Below are 23,968 nucleotides of genomic sequence, written 5' to 3' on the forward strand. Positions count from 1 at the left end.
GTGTTCATGTGTTAAAAAATTCAGAATTTAACAGGAGTGTTACGTTAATAAAGTGTTAACATTTTATTAGCAATGATAGTTTGTTAAAACATAAGCACGTTAAAAATTGTGTTCATCAATGTACATGTATTAATAGCACAATAACATATGTTACAAATTTAACATAGGCGTGTGTTCATAACATACATCTGGCGTTCAATTAAGGGGGTACTACACCCCTCAATAAATGTGTGTCTATTTTTGCATGTTTCTCAAAAACTAATAACACAGTGGTAACAAAAGTTATGTATATTATAGGGGCAAGGAATCCAATTACTACACTGGAATTTCAGTGACCCAAGACAAGCCGTTCTATATTTATGATAAGAAATAAGGTACCGCTAGGATGTACCTTACTTCCTAGCATATATACTGAACCGCTTGTCTTGAGTCACTGAAATTTCAGTGTAGTAATTGGATTCCCTGCCCCAATAATATACATAACTTTTTTTTTACCAGTGTGTTATTATTTTTGAGAAAATGCAAAAATAGTCACAAATTTACCACAAGGGTGTAGTACCCCCTTAAGTGTTCAAATTGGTGTGTAATTGTTAACATTGGTGCACATTAGTGTTTATTGAAGGTGTATTTTGTGATCCCAGAATCCTCTTTTTATGACATTTTTCAGTTGATATCCACGAAAAAAGCTTATTCCCAAAATTTCAGTTGATTTTGTATGCATGATCTGCTCCATAGATTATGTGCTACATGTAATTTCGTTCTGATGTACCACGATATTTTTGCTAAACGAATTAATCTGCAAGAAATTTTTTGTACAGAAACATCATGTAAGCAGAGGTTTCCAGTGGTATGAAACTCTCAACTTTTTTGAGAAAAGTGGGGGATGATGCTGTGGATCACGAAATGTCCTTTTAAGTGTTATTCAGATGCAGTGATATAAACATTCGTTTTTTGCAGTGTGGACAAGACTGCTATGTTATTGCTGATAAACATACATCAGTGAAGAGTCCAGGCATAATTAACCATGCAGTATGTACTATTTTATTTTGCAATCACTAACATGACATACAATAAATACTATTAGCACCACTCTTAGTGACTTTGTTCGCTTTTGCTCCTTGTTTTTCGGAATGTGAATGAATCGAATTTACAACTTTAATACAACAACAACAAAAAACCAGTGATGCTCGGCTTTGGCATTTGTGCTATATTATGACAATTCTGAACATTTGCTAAAAGAACATGTCCTCTACGACGTTCTTGAAAGAGCAAGCTGTGCCCATGACGTTAAGTTCAATTATTTTGAACAAACTTGGAAGAATAGTGAACTTTTCTATTAAGAAGTATATAATGCATACTTATTTTCAACATAAGAATAAGACTGGAGAATTCTAGTATGTAAATCTGTAAATACTTAATACTGTTTCTTGAAATTAACACCAACACTTTAGTGAATAAAACATCTTGAATCTTAAAGGTTATACTGTTTCAAAGGTATCTAGCCGGTATACCAATCGGCTGAATTCTTTTCTTGCTAAAACATTTTAAAACATATTGAAATAGTATTTGCATAGCTGCCGTCTACAGATAAACTTTCATTATTTCAGATACATCCAACATAATTTATTAATTACAGAGCAAATTATACGATTTTAAAAGATTTGCCAATACCGCCCTGATAGGGTTGCAAAAAAATCAACCCGAATCGCGGTCAAATCATGGGGAAGTTGCCCATTTTTTTAAATATAATTATTGATTTTTATGCGACAGAAAATTGTCAAAAGTCGCGAGCAAAATCTTCAAAAGTTGCCCCGGCGTAAGGAGTATTGACAGATCTGAAAATCTCAATAATGTTTAACAAAATTACTGCCTGATTTTTGCATTTCAGCTTCCTCTGAGCAAACAATTCCAGTCGTTTTTAAATTATTTTTTACAATTATATCATGCATACAAAATACGTAAAGATCAAAACAATAATTTGGAATAAAGCAAAGAGATCTTTTAAGAAAATGTCTACTGATTTAATATTCCTCTCCAACATCATCTTCGTCGTCGTTGGGATCAACAGAATCAACTGCAACCTCTTCATAATCCTTCTCAAGGGCAGCCAGATCTTCACGAGCCTCAGAGAACTCACCCTCTTCCATACCCTCACCGACGTACCAATGGACGAAAGCACGCTTGGCGTACATCAGATCAAACTTGTGATCCAGCCGACCCCACGCCTCAGCGATGGCAGTGGTGTTGCTCAACATGCAGACAGCACGCTGCACCTTAGCCAGATCACCACCTGGTACAACGGTTGGTGGCTGGTAGTTGATACCTACTTTGAAGCCGGTTGGACACCAGTCAACGAATTGGATGGTACGTTTGGTCTTGATTGAAGCGATTGCAGTATTGACATCCTTTGGAACGACATCACCGCGAAACAACAGACAGCAGGCCATGTACTTGCCATGACGAGGATCACATTTTACCATCTGGTTGGCTGGCTCAAAGCAAGCCGATGTTATCTCGCCAACAGTAAGCTGTTCATGATACGCCTTTTCCGCGGAAATGACGGGAGCATAGGTGGCTAATGGAAAATGAATACGCGGATAGGGTACCAAGTTGGTCTGGAACTCCGTCAGATCGACGTTCAAAGATCCATCGAATCTTAGTGAAGCCGTTATGGAAGAGACAACCTGCGCTATCAAACGGTTCAGATTGGTGTAAGATGGTCTTTCAATGTCCAGGTTGCGACGACAGATGTCATAAATGGCCTCATTGTCGACCATAAAGGAACAATCCGAATGCTCCAGTGTGGTGTGGGTGCACAGAATGGAGTTGTATGGCTCTACCACGGCAGAAGCTATTTGTGGGGCAGGATAGACGGAGAATTCTAGCTTTGACTTCTTGCCATAGTCGACTGATAGGCGTTCCATGAGTAGGGAGGTGAATCCTGAACCAGTGCCGCCACCGAAACTGTGGAAGACGAGGAAGCCCTGTAGTCCGCTGCATTGGTCAGCCTATATATGCATAAGAGAAAACAAACACAGTGGTTCTCATGTTACAAGAAATATTTTACTTGTTTCCGAATTAAATATGTTAATCAATTACAAAAGTATAATATTTCCTCATGGGATGTAAGTTTTCAGGCTTTTGTCTGAATTCAGGCTTTTTTGTTGTCCAGATTTACGCAATTTCTTTTATTTTCAGCACGTGTTAGGACCATTCTGGACATTTCCGCGCTGTTTTTCAGGCTTATTCAGGCTTTTTGACAAAAGTGTAATTTCATCCCTAGTTCCTACTTGTTTGAACCCCCGGGTTTGAACCTACACTTATCATTGTATGTTTCCAATATTATGACCTATTAATATTTTTTTGTAACTTCAGAAATTGTATATACAAGAAAGTAATACCCAAAAGGGAGTAAGAGTTTAATTCTGAAAGGGTTTGTATATGAAATAAAAGAAAGTAAGTTCTAGTATTTCTGCGAGTACGCAGCGTCAGGTTGTCAGTTATCACAGTACCGCGCATCCGGTCCCTGTTTGAGTGGTCGAGCTTTCGTCAAATGTGTCACTGCTTTTATCTGACTCTGATGAAGTCAGAGACACGTCAGACGAAAGCTAGACCACTCAAACAGGGACCGGATGCACCGGTACTGTGATAACTGGCGGCCCGACGCTGCGTACTCGCAGAATACTAGAACTTATGAATCGAGAAAGCCTGTAGTCTACTTACGATAGAATTTCTGTACAGATGTATTTTTATGATTAGTTGTATAATTGTGTCATCTCTAATATCGTATATTATAGATATATATGCGAGATATCGTCCGATCACAATTATCATTATGTGTTGTTTTTTCTATTGCATATAGTAATACTAGCATAAAAAAGCTCCAGAGGTTTTTTTATCTGAATCATAGAAAGCTATAGAATTTAGGTCAAGGGGAATGAAACCCAACAAAACCCAATGCTTTGTACATGTAGGTTTAATTAATTTATACTTGTTAGTATACTGAAGAATGCATTTGATTTGTATCATGCCCCGACCGCAACAGCTTTCGCGTAAAGCTATTATGGTATTTACCATACCATTATCGTTTTTAAATCAAATTATACATAAGAATACATCACCAGTATGCACATGTGATGAAAGAACGACGTTTGTTGTCAGACTGCCCAAAATGAAGGTACATTTTGATTTTGATACCAGTGCGCAAAGGCAATTTTGGCCCCAAAACACGGTGTTTTTGCGCTAAAAAGGAAGATGCATAAAGCAGATATTACTTAGGATTTTAGGGAGACGTCCTCCCATGGAAACATTTAGGGGCGTGCCCCTTGCCTACACTGCAAAAACAAGTGTTTATATTTAAACACCATATTGTGTTTATCAGAGCAACACTTAATAAACACATAATTCATGTTAATGGTCTAACACTAATGTTCATAAATTAACACTTGGTGTTATATTACAAACACTAATGTTTGTAATATAACACCAAGTGTTAATTTATGAACATTAGTGTTAGAACCATTAACATTAGTGTTAGACCATTAACATGAATTATGTGTTTATTAAGTGTTGCTCTGATAAACACAATATGGTGTTTAAATATAAACACTTGTTTTTGCAGTATATGCTCTTCTAGAGTCTCTGGCACTTTCCACCTGCATCATCAACGTATACCATGATTACGAGGAATTTTACGATGAAAGGCTTATGAAATACCCACAATTTAAAAAAACCAGAATGATATTTTTCAATATTATTTTATGATTCACCCACCCCATTAGTCTGCGCAGATAAAATGTGTGAACATTTAACACGCGTGTACATGTACACTCCTAAGGGGTTAATTGTTTGCACTTTTTTCCACATTTGCATAAAATAAACTGATTTTGTGTATTTTTTTTAGATTGGTATAGTATTAATAATAGTCATAAAAATATTACACGAGCATTACGCTGAACCATATGCACTATAAGCTTGCAGTCGTTATAATAATGATCGATTGAATTTCAAGCTTTCTGCTCATAATCATGATAATGTTGCCAGTTTCAGCATTTTGTGATCGTGGTGACAAATTTCAAACCATGCCAACTGTTACTTGTAAATTAACATAAAATGCAAAATGTAGCCTATACATTATGTGGCCTAAATCAATGTAATGTTAAAATTGGTATTTTCAGTTAATATTTGCTTTATCTCTTACGGTTTGTAGCTTAATTTTAACTCGGAATTCTAATAAGTCATTAGAAACCAATGGCAACTTTATGCTTATTTTTTAAAACATACCATTTTTCTTGCACGATCCAGAACTTGATCAATATGTTCCTTGCCGACTGTGTAATGTCCTCTTGCATAGTTGTTGGCGGCATCTTCCTTGCCGGTGATCAGTTGCTCAGGGTGGAAAAGCTGACGGTAGGTTCCGGTTCGAATCTCGTCTGAGGATGAAACAGAATATTTCCGATAAATTCGAAACAACTGTTGTATGATGTCATTTTCGTTATATTATATATATTTTTTTAATAATTATTTTACTATTTCTCTGTGGATATTTTTCCTTTAAACTGGAATTCGGCATTTCACACATAGCATGGTTTATATTTTATAAACAGTTTGCCTGTATTTGCTTATATCTGTATATCTATAGTATAGAGGAACTTTGCTCGCAGGAGAACGAGGTAGAACATATGTTTGATGACAATCTTGAAATACAGTCAAGGGCTTTTCATTTTCTTTTTAGCTTCGAATGGTAATTATAATGCAATTACTATCATGACTATCATCTGTTAAGATGCAAATTTGCACTTTGTAAAAGAATCTCTCTATGCCTATGCTTGCATTGTATAGTTATATGTAAGTGGGGCAAGTGAGGTTGCAGGCTCGATTAGTACCCAATGACAAAGTCATCCAGCTATAGTTCTGATCAAAGGTAATGCCCAACTGTTCTTGCACCCTGGCTTGTTCATTTACATAAAATAATGGTTCATAAACGGTCGAGGGAAAATTGAAGAGCTTGGTTCCAAACCATGTTAAGTCCATAAACACATGTTTCTGATTTACCTGTGCGATATTGCAATGGGTTGTGATGCTATATAGGTAGAGTAATTTCAGTTGGATGCACCATTACAAAGTAAACAGTGGATGGACGCACAGTAACAAGACTGTACGAGGCCTTTGGTTCCCAAAATGAGAACAATAGTCTACATAATTATTGTTAAGCAGTATTGTTGTTGTGGTAAATAATGTCTTGTTGATGGTACAACTCATTTTTGCTAATGTCAAACTTGTCATAGTAATTGTGATTGTATCACACAAGTAAATGAGAAACATGTGGTTGTGGACTTAACATGGTTTGGAAATAAGCTCTTCAAATAAAGAACGATGAAAGAAATCATAAAATGTATTTCTTCACAAAAAAAATTATAAGAAAAAACTTTCTTTACCGACAACGGTGGGTTCTAAGTCCACAAATATGGCCCTTGGTACATGCTTCCCAGCTCCTGTTTCACTGAAGAAGGTATTAAATGATTCATCAGCAACACCAATGCTTTTATCACTAGGCATCTGACCATCAGGCTGGATACCATGCTCCAAACAATACAACTCCCAACAGCCATTGCCGATTTGAACTCCAGCTTGGCCAACGTGGATTGAGATACATTCACGCTGGAAAGAGAAAATAAGACAGATTATGTATTTAATAAAAATTTAATAAAATAAGACAGAATGTATTTAATCATGTATTGAGGAACACGTCACTTCCTTTTGGTCACATGCCGACCGAAGGCCCGTTTTTTAAAGCACAATATTTTCTTAAATCTTTTTAGCAGGAGAGCCGGCGAATGGAAAGTCTACGTTATCATGAGATTTGTCGAGAGGGCAGAAACACATTATGAAGTAAGATATACTGTTTTCCACACATTGTTTGCAATGCCAGATAGGGTAGGGGTGAATAGGGGCGTGTGTTTGGTGTTATATGTGTGGATGGGGTGTTTTGGGAGGGGGATTTGTTGGTGTGGGGGTGTGCAGGTTGTGGGTATGTGTAAGGGATATTATATGGGGTGGTGGATATTGATGTGAGGACGCCAAATGTTTTGCGAAGTTTTTGCACACTCCACAGTTAGTATGTTTTATTTATATGCATGTAAAGCATAGTACATTATACTAGATTAAATAATGTCTATGTAGTGTCTCTCCAGTAGATAAATTAATTGATTAAATCCTGCACTTATACTCCATCTGGCGGAATAGAAACAAAGAAAATTGAATGAATCTCAGTCCGATCGATAAAATTTTAATGGGCATCATGTCTGTAACTTTTTAACGCATGAAAAGGTTAGGGAGTTTTATAGTCTTTGTTAGCGTATAGATAATACATTTTAATTGTCTACGTTGAAAGGTTATAAACCAATTTAGCTGGATAATTAAGTTTTTATGCATTAAGTTTTCGTTTGAAATAATAATGTTATTGTACTAAAAGTACAATCGTATATTGTCATGATTGTAGTATTTTACAGCACATCTCTCTGTAATGTATATCGACTATACAACAATTGAGATATATAGAGGATGGAAACGCTTATACGAAACATGTTGCAAATTCATTTCCCCTCTAATATTATACTTGTAATCTGCAAAAATTACGGTAGGTCGTTCAATCAATATATACAGGGTGACCTATAAGAACCGTATTGTTAAAAACTTAATTTTTGTGATATTTTAACGCCCATACCAAACATATCTAAATAACTGATGTCATGGGCATTGTGTGGTCGATGAATAAAGCGGCTCTAACATACTTTTTAATTTTGACCATTGATCACACCATTCTTGAAATATCAGAATTTTACGAAACTGTCCCATTGTCAAACCTTTCCACGGATTCAAATATCAATCAATGATCTGTGTTAGGTGAGCCAATCATTGCACACGACGAGGTGTGATTGTCATTGGACTCCGTGGAACGGATTTTAAAATTAATGAGGTAGTTTCGTAAAATTCTTACATTTCATGAACGGAGTGGTTAATTGTCAAAATTGAAAAAGTACCGTAGAAACCCGTCTATAAGGAATAGAAGCGACTGTGATGATAGCATATTTCACGCTAGCGCCCTCCACAATATTATATCATTATGGAATTTGAGCAAATCATTTACCGACACAAGCAGGTATACAATGTATTATTTTATCTTTATTTCGCATCTCACGAGCATAGCTCACTTGGCAAGGCATAAGACTTTGGTTCTTTAGATCAGAAGATGGTGAGTTCGAGCCTCATCACGGTCACACAAACTTTTATAAACAAAATATTGTTCAAACTTTTCATTTATATTTTCTTGCATTTTCTAAAGACTCCTTTCGTGATCATTTTTTTTCATATTTAGTTTAATTTATTCTATTGTTTTTCTTTTATTGTTTCTTTTCTTTGTCTTTTTTTCTTGTTTAATTTTATTTTTCTTTATTTTTCTTTGATTCATATAATATTGGCAGGATAAGGAGAGGAGGGAACTAAAGACCCATTCAGTGATTTGCTCATCCGGACGATCGTAAAAATCATCAAAATTCACCTTTGTCATTGTCATAGATGTGGTAACATAGCCTGCTAGTGGTTCAGCAGAAAACCGTGTGACACATAATATACATTTGGCTACATTTTATTATACGATAAATACGAATTTATTAAACATGGTAACAAATATTCTCTAGCAGATCGGTTATACGATGGAACTGGTAGGCATAGGCCTATTATAAATTCGGGATATTAAATATCTTCCTGACGAGACAGATCTGCGCATGTGGTCAAAGACGATTCCTTAATAGCCACACACCGTCCGCTGGAATTAGTTGAACATGAACCATTCGCTATGGCTGTTGGTGGTCAGACCTCTCATCTCTCCACATCGATTGTGACCTATAATCCCCGACATTGCCCTTATGAACTCACATCCTCCTGTTTTATTTCAATACGCTGGCGAAGTTACGTAATAATCGGATTAACTACCATAGCAATAGGTGAAAACAATTTTTGAATATACCGCGTTATACACTGATACGTTCAGACGGTACCTCTTCATTGAACCATATCATGCTGCACCTGTAAGATCTTTGAAAAGACCAGTATTGTATTCAATCTATGATTGCAGACATACACAGTACATGTGATGAGTGTAACTTGCTTGTAGCGCAGCGCGATATGTTCAAAATTGTTTTCACCTATTGCTATGGTAATTAATCCGATTAATTACGCAACTTCACCAGCGTATAATGGCCGAATAAATTCTGACCATCACTTGGCTTGTTGGATTCGTCTATACACCTATCCGACTTCGCCATTACTGCGGTGTCCCCGATGTAAAACTGCGGTGTCCCGAGGTCGGGGGTTCCATCCATTATTTATTTTGTGCTATATAGTATTGTACCCGGGAATTGTACACAACAGTGATATTCAATACACAATCATGCGTATTGAATTACGAATTAAATCTCCCGCTCTGGTACATCTGTGTTGCCGTCAATAGAGGGCCAAATACAGTAAACGCTTCTCGGATTGGTGTATACTACAATTCGCTGTCGAAGTGACGTAATAATAGCAATAACTACCATCAAGCAGATTGCACTAATCACCCGCGTATGTCACCAAACATAGATTGAATACCACTCTTTTCATAAATACTAATCTTACATGGCGAGTGATTAGCATTTCTTTGACAACTATGGTTTAATGCATAGGTGCCACGTGAACGATGAAGTGCAGGGCTATATATTCGAAATTGTATTCATCAATTGCTATGGTAGTTAATCCGATTAATTACGTCACATCGACAGCGAATAGCCTATAGTATGGGTTCAAGTGGAACAAAAAATAGTGTATGTCCATTGCTAGCTATGGTAATTAATCATGTTAGTGTCAGGAGGGTGAAAGTGCATAGGAACAATGCCGGAAACTACGTCACGCTATTGTTCGACCTAGGCTACATATTTTTAACGCATGCGTGTTCGTCAATACAGCTTTAGACTCCTCCACCTTCGCAACACGGTACGTGGAGTGACTGGAATCACACTGACGGCGGAGGAGAATACTAGCTGGTCAAACAGTTTAATTCTATCAAGCATATAATACCTAAACAATCATCGTCATTTGATCTATTTACTACAGAATATACTCAAAATATAATTTTAAAATAGTAAACCTGTTAACTTATATATTTGTGTACTAAAATATAAGGACACGTGAATAAAATCATGTCGAAGACAAAATGGCCGCTAATCCGCCTATTGTGAGACCTAGGATACATATTTCGAAAGAGGGCAGCAGACTAGGATGCCTATCCCTTTGTCTATTATTCCTGTTAGTGTTTACATCACTACTTCGGTGAAGACAAGAGAAGTGTGCCTTCTCTACCAACGCCTGTGATATAACAGGTGCAAGCGAAACAAAATTGAATGACCAGAATAGTTTCCTTTGTCAGATGAATTGATTGAAGTTTTTGAAGACACTCTATTCTTGATGGGACAATAGATTCAAATATGGAATAATTATTATTCCTCATCTATTTTTTTTTATTGAAAAAACTGCAATTGTGGCAACAGAACAATATTTATTTTGATTTCATTTCAAGTAGAAACAAAATCGTGCTTAAGCCAAAAACGCACCCTACCTACCATTCCTCAAGAATTGGGATGGCATAAAGGTGCAACATAGGTTTTTATTGCAAAGACGAGGACAGACAAGTAGTTACAACACATTTGTCTAACCGTGGGTTTCGCTATTATTAAGAATAAATGCTTTTACTAGTTTCTATAAAACCACAAAATTACTAAAAAAAAAATATAAAAAAAACTAAAAAAAAAAAAAAAAAAACAACAAAAAACAAAAAACACCTAAAATTAAAAGTAGAAAGGTAGATTTGAAGAAAGATAAAAAGAACATGTCAAAAGTTAAAATTAAACGAGAATGAAAAAACGGAACCGGTGCCCGGACCATGCTCTCTTCAGCATGTCTTCAGTTCCAAAGTCTGACGCTCTATCAATTGAGCTATACGATCCTGATATACGAAACAGTCGTTATTATGTCAATACAATTGATTGGTGTTACAACATACTTAGATGGAATGCATAGCCACCCAGTGCCAGTATATATTTGCTCAAACTCCAAATACAACAAGCAACCAATTTTATTGAGGGCGTTTCTTAGGTATATCCTTGTAGACGGGGTTTTACGGTATGTGATAGCCGTTTTATTACTTCACTAATACCAACAATTTAGTTATGTTTGGTTCGGGCACTAACATATCAAAATATTTAAGTTTCCAGGGACACCCTGTATAATAAGAGGTAGATTAGATCAGTGGTGTTCATCAAAGGAGTTCCGGTAAGTGGAAAGTCCGCGTTAGTATTGTATATGTTATCAAAACCTAATTAAGTATATATAGATACATAAAAACTTATATTAATGAGTGGAAACCACTTTTTCAACGTATGATAACTATATCGTACCTTGAAAGAGTGGTTTCCGCTCACTTTTTTGGAGTGATTTTCACTCTTTTGGAGAGTTAGTTTTTCACTCGTAGAGAGTACAAAGTTCAAGAAATGCTCATATATCAAAAACAATTACATCAGCATTTCAGCATTAATTAAGTCAGAGCAACAATATAAGATGCAAAAGCCATACAGCTATAGCCTATAAACATGCTGTCCCATAATATAGTTTTCTAAAAAAAATTAGCAAGAAATAGAAAGAAGCAAAGAAGGCCACTCCCAACAATTAACAATGACAATGTTGCTCTTGTGTTTTCTACATGTATATTAGACGATAAACTTCAGGGCTTACAATGTATAGTAATAAAATGATTCACCCCTGTCTGTATGCCACCCTGGTTCCGCCCTTTGTCCTAAATATACATTAGCTTTATAGCTATAGCAAAGATCAAATTATTACCATTTTGTCCGATTTATCTTGATTTTTTGAAGTTCAATAGGGTCTGATTAATCTGGAAATTATGTGCAACAGCTGCTTATAGGGTGATCTCTTTTGAAACACCCTAAAATATAGGCCTATTTGTTTATTGGGAATCCCCACCCATTATGACGCAGTGGGCTGATTCATCATGAAGTTATCAAATGAGCACCCCGTGCGCACCAGCTGCAACATAGTTCAACAGGGTGTCACCCAAGTTATAAAGTGGATCCATTTTCTTGGTTTAGGTGATGTGAAATTGTAAGCACTGGTATGGCCTAATGGCTTAGGAAGCCTGGCCATTAGCCATGCTTCCAGAAACCAGCCCATTGTACGTCTGCATGATTCTGTTGTGTGTGTGAAAATATCAGTGGCATCGATTTGTGGAGAAAGAGGAATGGGTTTTAGGTGATGAGTATAGAAGCATATTTTGAAACGGGTGGGTGTGTGGGAGGGTGTGTGGGGGTGGGGTGGGTGTGTGTGTGTGTGTGTAAGGGGGTGTACAGGACTTATGCATTTTTGCAGGCCATAATGTAATTATGTATCGTTTCATTATCCAGAGACGGAACCGAAAATTCTAGCTCAGTCGATACACATTAGAGAGTTCTGATTCATTGTTGTCGGGATTGTTGTATGCACCATAATGTTACAGGGTGTTACCCAAGGGTGATCTTGCTTGAGTCTTTTGGAACACCCTATATAATTTGTTGTGCCACCAATTCATAGAAAAGACTTTTCATCAAAAACTTGTGTGTACCAGATGCTACCTGTACCTGTGACCCCCGGGGTAAAACTGCAATATACAGGACCAGCTTGCATGCAGGGGCTATACAAATGGCATTAAAATTCTTCGAATTGGGTAAAAAATATTATTAGGCATCAGACATTATGCTAATTTTGTTTTAAAAATGTCTGATTCTTCAAATGACATGAGCTGAACGTATACCAGACAGAATTGCCAGATGTCACTATTTACAATGCAATAAAACAAAATATGATAAAAAATAAATTTCAATTCACATGCATCGCGCGCATGCGTCACACCCAGCAAATATATTTTGGGTTTTGTGCACTCTTAAAACGATCTACTCATTTTTGAATAGAAACTTGTCAAATTTGATGAGGGAAACTATTCGGATGCGGATATAACATATTTCTCTTCAAAATGAACAGATTTCTCTTCATAATGAATTGGATATTCTCATCAAATGACAAGAAATTTATAAAATTTGATAAGACTGCCTTGTCATTTAAAAAAATGAAAATAACTAAAAAACGAAATTTGAATAGTTAATCTTCTCTGAGTGGGATATGATGTGCTGTTTTTATTGGACTAGAACTACGAAATTCGTCTCTATCTGCTATAGAACCTATTCAAATTGAAATGGATAATCTTGTCAAATAATGAGTTGGAGATCTTTTCAATTTAAATAGCTAGTTGTCAAAATAAAAAGGAACCTATTCATTTCGATAAGATTGTCAGTTCAAAGTGATAACGTACCTAATCAAAATGTACAATATATCTCATCAAAACGAATAGTTACGGAATCAAAAATAATGATTAAGGATTCTGTTAAAAATGAATAGTGTGAAATTAGACTGTTTGAAAATACACACTTTTTAAAATGTGTTCAAATTTTATTGTAAAATACTTTTTCAAACATATTTTGCCAAATATTTTGAAAACACTTGAATAACATAATGTTTCAATATTTGCAGTAATTTGTCTCGGATACTATAATAAATTCAATTTGCTTCTGTTTTTCAACACAGATTCGGGATGTTTAAAATATATAGCACAATCCTAATTCTTTCATTTGCCCCAAATGGGAATAGAGTCCAATTCTAATATTGTGTTGGTTAATTTGGAGGAAACTCAATATTCTGCAAGTTTTCTTCCACTAACATGGAATGTTGAGCATAATACTAGCTCTATAGGCATATACACTCTAAATTACAAGGATTTAAAAATAAATCCTTAGGATTGTAATTAGGGAACAATCAAATTATTTCAGATTTAAAATTAATCTTATAGATTTGAATTTTTAATCTTAAAGATTTGATTTTAAAATTTGTAAGATCTTGTAAGATTTCAAATCTAATACTTGATTGGTCCTTAATCACAATCCTTTAGGATTTATTTTAAATCATTGAAATTTAGAGTGTCGGCTGAATATAATTCATAATTTTACTCTTTCATCTTGATTGTTATATATATTAGCCATGAAAGAGAATAGCAGATAGGTTTACAGAAACACAATACAAAAATGATAAACAAAACAAAATATGCATAAAATGAAATTTCTTTTGAAATGACTTTGAAACAACAACTTCGAAATTCTTTTGCCTTTTGGCTCTTTTAAGGGCTGGGGTATGAACGTTTGGACAGTATTTATTTTGGGACATCAGAGCACATCAGAGCACATCAGACATATCGAATTGCATTCTGAATACGAAGAATGTCATTCTGATATCAAATAATTTTGATTTTTGAAATTCGCAATTTAATACACATTTTATGGCAAATCATTAAAATCGATATTTTTGATATTTAACAGTACTTGAAGTAAACTTTATAAATCTGATGATTTATACTTAAAGTGTATGTAGGTGGGATGAAAAGCCGACGATCAATTGAAAATTTTGACCTTTCGTATTGAAGATATGGATTTTGTTTCCCAAAACACCAAAAAAAAAATTAGGTCTCTTTGGGAAAAAAATCCATATCTTCAATATGAAAGGTTAAAATTTTCAATTGACCGTCGGCTTTTCCTCCCTGCTACATACACTTTAAGAATATATCATTAGATTTATATAATTTACTTCGAGGACTGTTATATATCAAAAATTTGAAAAATATCAAATTTTTATAATTTGTCATAAAATTTGTATTATATCGTGATTTTCAAAAATGAAAATTATTTGATATCAGAAAGACATGCTTCGTATTCAGAATGCAATTCGATAGGTCCGAGGTGCTCTCATGTCCCACAAAAAATACTGTCGAAACGCAATAAACGCTCATTTTAGATCCCTTAATACCGGGTCTTACACAATCTGGTCAAAATAGAACGGTATTCCTATAGGTCGAACTAAATGATTATAATTGAGCAGTTTTCAATTTGGTAGAACAGAACACTGTGCTATTTTCTTTTTTTTTTTTTAAATGTAGTGCTTTATTTTTCCTGATATCGCGGGATCTGTATGCACTGACCCTAGAGCAACGACATTGATTTATACATTATACACACAACGTATATTAGTGAAATAAAGGCTTCTAATTGAACTTCTGAGTGCACAAAAATAACTTAATTATTTTCATTAGAACGCTCAAATAAACCCATTACACCATTAATGATTGCTTTGTGGATATAAACTTGCTATTATGGTCCGCTGACAAATGGTTGTTAAAAGGCATATAAGGTCTATTCCGATTGCTGCAAGCTCTCGAAATGCTTCATATCACTTTTGTCATGTACATGTTAAAACCAGAGATCTTCTCTGGTTAAAACTAATGATACGTCACTAACGTCAGGTTAGAAATGTAAACCACTTCTCTGTGTAAACAGACACAAACATGTAATGGCACCCCACATGCATATACCCCCGCCCGAAAATTCCCCAACACATACACCTTGCACCCTCTACACCCCACCCCACCTCACATTACCCCAGCTACACAAAGAGGGGGTATACTTTTAGTTTGGCAATACACTTTTCTACAATGTATGAGACGCATACAATGTCCACATAAAATAAACTTGACCAAGCTGCACGGTGATAGGAGAGTAAACAACATCCGTTTGTTCTAATTCTTCTAATAATTAGCAGAATTGCTGTAAGGTAACAACCCGCATATTTTATAGAAGTTTATTGATAGGGCCTATTATAGTTATATATTAATATTTTATCAATCTTTGCATGTATAAAAAAACACTCACTTTTGCTCTGTGGAAAAGAGAAAACAATGTCACCATGATTATACGTGGACTTTTGAGGGGGTGGGGGAGCAGCTGGGAATCTGCTACGGGGGGCCTGAAATACCGATCATCCATTTATGATTGGAGCATCATACAGCTGGTCAACTAATTGTGGGAGGCAAGTGGAGGGTAGCAAAGGTTCCAACCTGGGTCCTTCCCACTGGTTACGCCACTACCCCCTCCCTCACATTTGCCGTCCCCCTGCCTATTTTGCATCACAGTGATTTTGCACTAAAATATCGATGCCATACAGATACATTTATACAACATGACAACTGGACGAAATTCTTACAACTGTCCTAATTATTATAAAATATATCTATAAAGACTGAGTATAAAAATAGTAACAACTTACCATTTTTGCTTTGAAATTAAAATAAATAGTTCCTTTCCGATGATGTATATATAAATAAATACTATAAATGCAGCGAAGTAAAGTCAAAATTTCAGGTGGTAATATCACTAATTGCTGATACTCATCAATTGAGTTAAATTCTCTCTCCGCTATCCGCTGTTAATGCACGGGCTGAGAATGCTAGAATGAAACGTTCTGGCGAAACACGTGAACTTGTGTAAAATAATTTATTCAATTCTAGCTTCAGTCAGCTAGCATAACATATTTAGCAATATACTCATGCTTGGATAAGTTGTCATTGTAAAAAGCTTGCTCGTAATTATTTTTAATCAGCTCTTGATTTGGTATATTATTAACGGGATGCATTTGCATAATGTATGTAGTAAACTTGACGCGGTGTTTGTGGATAATTTGAATAATAATTATTGTTCATATTGCCGATATGATTTGATGTACCATCCCGCTGAAAGTGGCAATAATTGGTTTGGGTTATATTTATAATTAGTTTTGACTTTAATTATATAACATTTGGGTTAATTAGTGAGCTAATTATCATTTATCACACATGTCATTAATTATCTAAAAAAATAATTACAAGTTTTTTGAGTTGTCTGGGTTTTAGTGGCTATTTGATACTTTTATTCATATTTTTGATACGGTATAGCATTAAAAATTAACCCGGAATGGTAAATGAACCGGATAAGGTCAAAGGGTTACAGGACGTGGGACGATATGGTTTCAGCTTTAACAGTTGGTACACACCTGGTCCTGGAAGATGCAAATGATGATCATTGCGTTTTTGATTTTCTGCCTCAGTACCTTTTCGCCAGCGCATAGGGCGCTGGTACCTAATTCTGAGATGGGGTTTGTGTGCACTAAAGATTAGCTAAGATTATAGCCTTCTTCTATTGGTATGAATTATTTTTTTTACTTCTCGTGGTGGAAATGTTTTTGATGTCTGCTAATTCGATTTGCAAGGAAAAGAATGTATGTTTTGCCGTTTCAACGAACGAAAACGATTGAGTATTGCCAAAGTTATGTTTGAATTAATTATGACTTAAAAAGTTATCATAGGTTAGGCCTACACATATAAACATAAACTTGTTCAGCAATCAGCATATCAAAAAAATGACATGGTCAAAGCGGGGAATGATCACGAGGTCATATCAGTGGACTACTGATAGCATGATGTTTGGTTGCCTGTGAGTGCATAATTGATATGTTGATAACAGATCTAATAATGTTGTGGAATCAAAATCTTCATTATATGGACCACATTGAAGTCAAAGTAATTATCTATCCTATCCTGTATCGTTTAATGGATAAAATTGACTCAAAATGTTATTGATGATATTATTGCTATCTTTAACATCAGTTTTGTCTTTTCAACGGGAAAAATCCGATTGAAAATAAAGTTTTTAGGGGCTAGCTATAATATTGAACAATATATCCCATATTTTGACATGCACTTATAGAAAATAAATAAATTATTGTCTTACTTTATAAATGATAAATACTGTAAAATGACACATAACTAAAGTGAGGCCAATTTCTATCTTTTTTATTGATTCATAAAATTACATTCAACAAAATGATTGAAGACTGAGAAAACACACAATGCAGATTACAGAATGGAGTAGGTAAGATGCCATGTCCATAGCTTTGCAGGAGTTTCGGACTAACAATCAACACATTCAAAAAATACAGTTTAAAAGTGAAGATTGTAATGAATGATCAGTCCTTTATCATGTGCTTGCCACTATCTACTTTATAGTAAACTATACATTGCGAAATAATATAAAATTATTTTAAAATAAAATGTGCATGTAAGTTGAGTTAACATAGCCAATTAACTAACAACTGCAGTGTATTTCTTGATTTTTATAATAAGCATGGGTAAAAAGCAGTAAAGACAAAAATACAGAACAATTTGGAGTAATGAATTGACAGGAGTTATAGGAGTTAATGTGTTTTGCTGTTTCAGTGTGCATGTTCTCACCATTGATGGTTTGGTGAACTGTCATGTAACATGGATGTAAGCGTGATCCTAAAAAATGCCTTTCATGGTGACTAGTCCTTCGAGAAAGACCTCGGCTATGGGGGGGGGGGCTCGGCGAAGCCGAGCATGTTCGGCGAAGCCGAACAATGTTCAACGAAGCCGAACAACGAGGCCGAAGGCCGAGAAGCGAGGCCGAAGGCTTTCGCCTCGCTATTAATAGATTTTAACCTAAGCCGATAGTCATTCTTGAAGGACTAATGGTGACCCAAACTATTTACAAGACCTCTTCTGCATTGACGCTGGCCTTCCCTTTTAAAGGGAATTTTTATTTAAATTGTCATCACTGTATGATGATGATGATGGTGATGGTGATGATGATAATGATGATGATGATGATGGTGATGGTAATGATGATGGTGATGATGATGGTGATGTTGATGATGATGGTGATGGTGACGACGATGATGATGATGATGGTGATGATGATGATGAATTCATGATGACGATGATGATAATGATGATGGTGATGATGATGGTGATGATAATGATGATGATGGTGGTGATGATGATGATGATGATGATAATGATGGTGATGATGATGGTGACGATGATGATGGTGATAGGTTTATCCTACAGGGCAGGGTGACTGCTATTAACCACAACTGGTCACGTGATTAGATATTTTGCATCTGAGTGTCAACTATTATAGTTGACACTCAGATGCAAAATATCTAATAGTATAGGTACTCTCTTGAAAATCCCGAGATTGAAAAAATTAATAGGCCATGATGATGATGGTGACGATGATGATGGTGATGATGATGGTGATGATGATGGTGATGATGAAGGTGACAATGATATGATGATGATGATGATGATGGTAATGATGATGATGATGATGATGATGATGATGATGATGATGGTGATGATGGTGATGATGATGATCATGATGATCATGATGATGATCATGATGATGATCATGATGATGAGTATGCTTGCTTAGGTCGACTCTTGTAGTCGGACTCCCATAATGGCTCTCCAAACTGCTCTATCCAGCATACAATTTTTGATATCTGGTCCTGTAGTGTTAATAATGATGATGATGTCTGGTCCTGTTAATCCCGTATCATCTGCCAACATCTTGATATAATCCTTGATGAAGATGGTGATGATGGTGATAATGAGGATGATGATAATGGTGATGATAATGATGATGGTGATGATGATGGTGATGATGATGATGGCGATGATGATGGTGACGATGATGGTGATAATGATGATGATAATAATGATGATGGTGATGATGATGATGATGATGGTGACGATGATGATGATGATGATGGTGATAACGATGATGATGATGATGATGGTGATGGTGACGATGGTGACGATGATGATGATGATGATGGTGATGGTGACGATGATGATGATGGTGATGGTGATAATGATGATGGTGATTATGATGGTGATGATGATGATAATAATGATGATGGTGATGATGATGATGATGATGGTGACGATGATTATGATGATGATGGTGATAACGATGATGATGATGATGGTGATGGTGACGATGGTGACGATGATGATGATGATGATGATGATGTGATGGTGATAGTGACGATGATGATGACGATGGGGATGATGATGATGATGATGATGGTTATGATGATGATGGTAATGATGATGGTGATGGTGATGATGATGATGGTGATGGTGATAATGATGATGGTGATTATGATGGTGATGATGATGATAATGATGATGATGATGATGATGGTGATGATGATGATGATGATGATGATGATGATGGTGACGATGATGATGATGATGATGATGATGATGACGATGATGATGATGATGATGATGATGATGATGATGATGATGATGATGATGACGATGATGATGATGATGGTGACGATGATGATGATGATAACGATGATAACGATGATGATGGTGATGGTGATGGTGACGATGATGATGATGATGGTGATGGGGATGGTGATGGTGATAATGATGAGGGTGATTATGATGGTGATGATGATGATAATAATGATGATGATGGTGATGATGATGATGATGATGATGGTGACGATGATGATGATGGTGATGATGATAACGATGATGATGGTGATGGTGACGATGATGATGATGATGATGTGATGGTGATAGTGACGATGATGATGACGATGGTGATGATGGTGATGGTGACGATGATAATGATGATGACGATGTCTCATGATGATGGTGATAATGATGATGATATGATGATAATGATGATGATGATGATGATGATGATGATGATGATGATGATGATGATGATGATGATGATGGTGATGATGATGATGATGATTATAGATGGTGATGGTGGTGGAGGTTGTTTTGTCGATGATAAACCTTATAATTATTATATAGGCCTAGCTTATGGGGTTGTCGTTCATGTTAATATCGTTGTTGTAGTTGTTGTTGTTGTTGCTGGTGCTGCTCTTGTTGTTATTTTGTCAGTCGCATCAAGTCTAAGTAAGGGCTAATAGTAAAATTGTACAATTGTGTTTGGGAGTGGCCTTCTCTCTTTTCTCTTTTTCCTAGCTATTTTCTTCCATTTCTTGCTTTGTTTATCAAAGCTATCTAGGCCAGCATGCATATATTACTTATTAGCCTACACTGGCTATCCAGGCGTGTGCATTTGTATGAGCTTGGAACGGTCCATGGTTTTCCATGGATTAGCATGTGTTCCTCACGGACCAACCTGGGTAAACAAACAAACAAACAAACAAACATCTTCTTTGCTATATTGTCTTACGGCATAGGCCTATATTCAATGTCAGTTTCTGATTTTCTCTCGGGATTTTCTTACGAATATTATTTGTAGGTCCTACTATGTTGTTTGTCAGTACGACCATTAAACTTTTATGGATGTGACCGGGAAAGCAAGCCCGGATGGCCGGATCCCAGGCCGGGATGCCCGGGCCGGGATGTGGTCTACTTGAGTGGAAACATTTTTCCTGAATAAAGTTTGACGGTCTTCTTCGATTGGACAAAAGTTTTCACGTCTACACCAATGATACGGAGTTTGACTCATCATGTGATTCACGTGGTCCAAACTCATGTCGACGTTGGCACCCAACACGTCAAAAATGTTTACGATGTACGCCCACGGCGATTGTGCAATATTTGGAACGCCGACTGCGGGTATGATGTTATTTTAATGGCGGCATTCACGGAACAGTTTTGGTGTAAACACGGATGTTAATTCATTCATATTTAGTACGTTTTTGCCTTTTTGCCAAATACTATTGGTGATTTGTTTGAAAGTGAAGAATAACGTTTCGTACAGACTGTAAGTATAAGTGTATTGTGTCGTAAATCGCTGTTCATACAACAAAAACTGATGGTGTTTTAGTGACTCTTAGTCTTTTGTCATGTTTGTTAAGCTTACTAACTACATGCTAAGTAAAGGGTACATGCCACAAAATAGCTTTCCATAGACTTTACGTGCAAAATAGGGGTCACGTTTTAGGCTATAAGTCGAGTTACGTCTTACTTTGAAATATATATTTGATATCATCTTAATTAGGTATAATACAAAAAAAATTGAACTTTTTTTGATTCTCATCAAAGTAATCTCATATTAAAGAGCTAAATGAAAGAAAACTGATGAGGCATAAATGAATGTCATATGACATGTGGTTGCGGAGATATGCTAATTTGAATGTCTCAATTTTTCAGCCAATTTCCTGTACAAACTTTTTGTGCATGCACATATTAAAATGGTTATAGGCCTATACTGTGCAGTGTGAGTACACAATTTTAAGAAACAAGCACTTGTCATTTACCGGTACTGACCCGGAGGTACTGAACTGTAAATGTAATCCTAGATTGATTGAATTTGTATTGATGTGAACATAAGGGTGTGGATCATTTTCTTTGGAAGGTGGGGGGGGGGTTCCCAAATATACACGGGTCGGGTGTCCTTTTTTTGGAAAGAAAAATAGGGGGGTCATACAATTTTTGATGACCAAAATGTAGGGAGTCTCAAGATGACCACAGATAGTGTGTTTATCTTATTCAAAAAGACTGAATACAATTTTAGCCTCTTCATGGGGTACATAGGCCCTAAGGTGTATCAGTGGGTGGTGGGGAGGGGGTCATAAAATTTTGTTGCCGAAATAGGGGGGTCGCAATTTTATTGATGCTGACTTTTTGTAAATTTGGGAGCCCCCTTCCGCAGAAAATGATATCCCCCTAATATACAAATGAACATGTATGAGTAACATTTTGTTTTATTTCTGTTTTCTGATACAGATTCCAGCTTTGACAGAGGATGGTAACCAGGGACTGTCTTTTGGAATTTGCAGGAGAGCATTAAATTAAAGAGCAGTAGAGAGCGATTGCTCTCGCTCTCCTCAAAAGGCAGTCCCTGGGAAACCACAGAGAGGGCCAACATCATGCAAAAATAAAGAAAACTGAAATTTGTGTTCAAGTGTCTTATTTTGTTTTTGTTTTGTCATTGAAAAACTCACGGTTTTGATACTACCCACCCGAGTACACCTTTTCACTTATACAAGGGGGGGGTAATTAATTATTATAAGCACTAGCTGATGCATTCACCCCCCCCCCTCCCCCAGGAAAATGTTTTCGAGCAGGCACCCTTTGGAGCACTGGCTGGCGCATGCTCCCTATTCCGAAGACCATTGCGGATACTCAAGGGCCAGTTCACTTGATCATCAGAACGGGGTCACTCCTGCTCAAGTATGAACCCCCCCCCCCCTTCCCCCAGCTCTAAGTTTTGTCTTGAGCAGGCACCCTTTGGAGCACTGGCTGGCGATGCTCCCTATTCCGAAGATCATTGCGAAACTCGAGGGCCAGTTCACTTGATCATCAGAATGGGGTCACTCCTGCTCAAGTATGAACCCCCTGCCCCCTTCCCCCAGCTTAAGTTTTGTCTTTGAGCAGGCACCCTTTGGAGCACTGGCTGGCGCATGCTCCCTATTCAAGATCATTGCGGAAACTCGAGGGCCAGTTCACTTGATCATCAGAATGGGGTCACTCCTGCTCAAGTATGAACCCCTGCCCCTTCCCCCAGCTTAAGTTTTGTCTTTGAGCAGGCACCCTTTGGAGCGCTGGCTGGCGCACGCTCCCTATTCCGAAGAGCACAGTGCGGAAACTCGAGGGCCAGTTCACTTGATCATCAGAATGGGGTCACTCCTGCTCAAGTATGAACCCCCTGCCCCCTTCCTCCAGCTTAAGTTTTGTCTTTGAGCAGGCACCCTTTGGAGCACTGGCTGGCGCATGCTCCCTATTCTGAAGATCATTATGAAACTCGAGGGCCAGTTCACTTGATCATCAGAATGGGGTCACTCCTGCTCAAGTTACCCCCCCCCATGACGTGGCGTCATAGGAGTACGTCCCCCATCAATTTGAACATTTAGAAAATCAAATAGGAAAATGGCCAAAAACGGCCTGTGTCCCCCGCCATCATACCCGATGTGCCCACCCCAGTCATTCAGCATCTATCATAGCAAAAATCTGCTAGCGCTATGCATGATGGGATAGGAATAGGAAAGGTCCAAATTTGCTTCTTCCCCCGACTCACAGTCGGCACAGAATGAGAATCTATCCCAGCATTCACAGCATGAGCCCATTCAATTAGTATACGCAAACCATGCCGGGTTAAACATGTTC

General features: G+C 36.8%; 1 protein-coding gene across 1 annotated transcript; it reads right to left on the bottom strand.

The window, feature by feature from the left end:
* Window positions 1-1,018: 1,018 nt before the first annotated feature.
* Window positions 1,019-16,537, bottom strand: LOC140157232 (tubulin alpha-1C chain-like). The gene is made up of 4 exons (XM_072180354.1): window positions 16,285-16,537; window positions 6,438-6,660; window positions 5,284-5,432; window positions 1,019-3,008 (listed from the first exon to the last, which is right to left on the bottom strand). The coding sequence occupies exons 1-4, from the start codon at window positions 16,285-16,287 to the stop codon at window positions 2,022-2,024; spliced, it is 1,362 nt and encodes a 453-aa protein (XP_072036455.1). The 5' UTR covers window positions 16,288-16,537; the 3' UTR covers window positions 1,019-2,021.
* Between the last annotated feature and the right edge of the window lie 7,431 nt (window positions 16,538-23,968).

This window comes from Amphiura filiformis, chromosome 7, assembly GCF_039555335.1.
Source record: "Amphiura filiformis chromosome 7, Afil_fr2py, whole genome shotgun sequence".
Taxonomy (NCBI): domain Eukaryota; kingdom Metazoa; phylum Echinodermata; class Ophiuroidea; order Amphilepidida; family Amphiuridae; genus Amphiura; species Amphiura filiformis.

Excerpts from the sequence above, each read along its gene's own strand:
- LOC140157232 (XM_072180354.1), bottom strand. Across the intron at positions 5,433-6,437 it reads CTTAGAACCCACCGTTGTCG|ACGAGATTCGAACCGGAACC; the intron begins GTAAAGAAAGTT and ends TTTCATCCTCAG. Across the intron at positions 3,009-5,283 it reads TGGATCGTGCAAGAAAAATG|GCTGACCAATGCAGCGGACT; the intron begins GTATGTTTTAAA and ends ATGCATATATAG.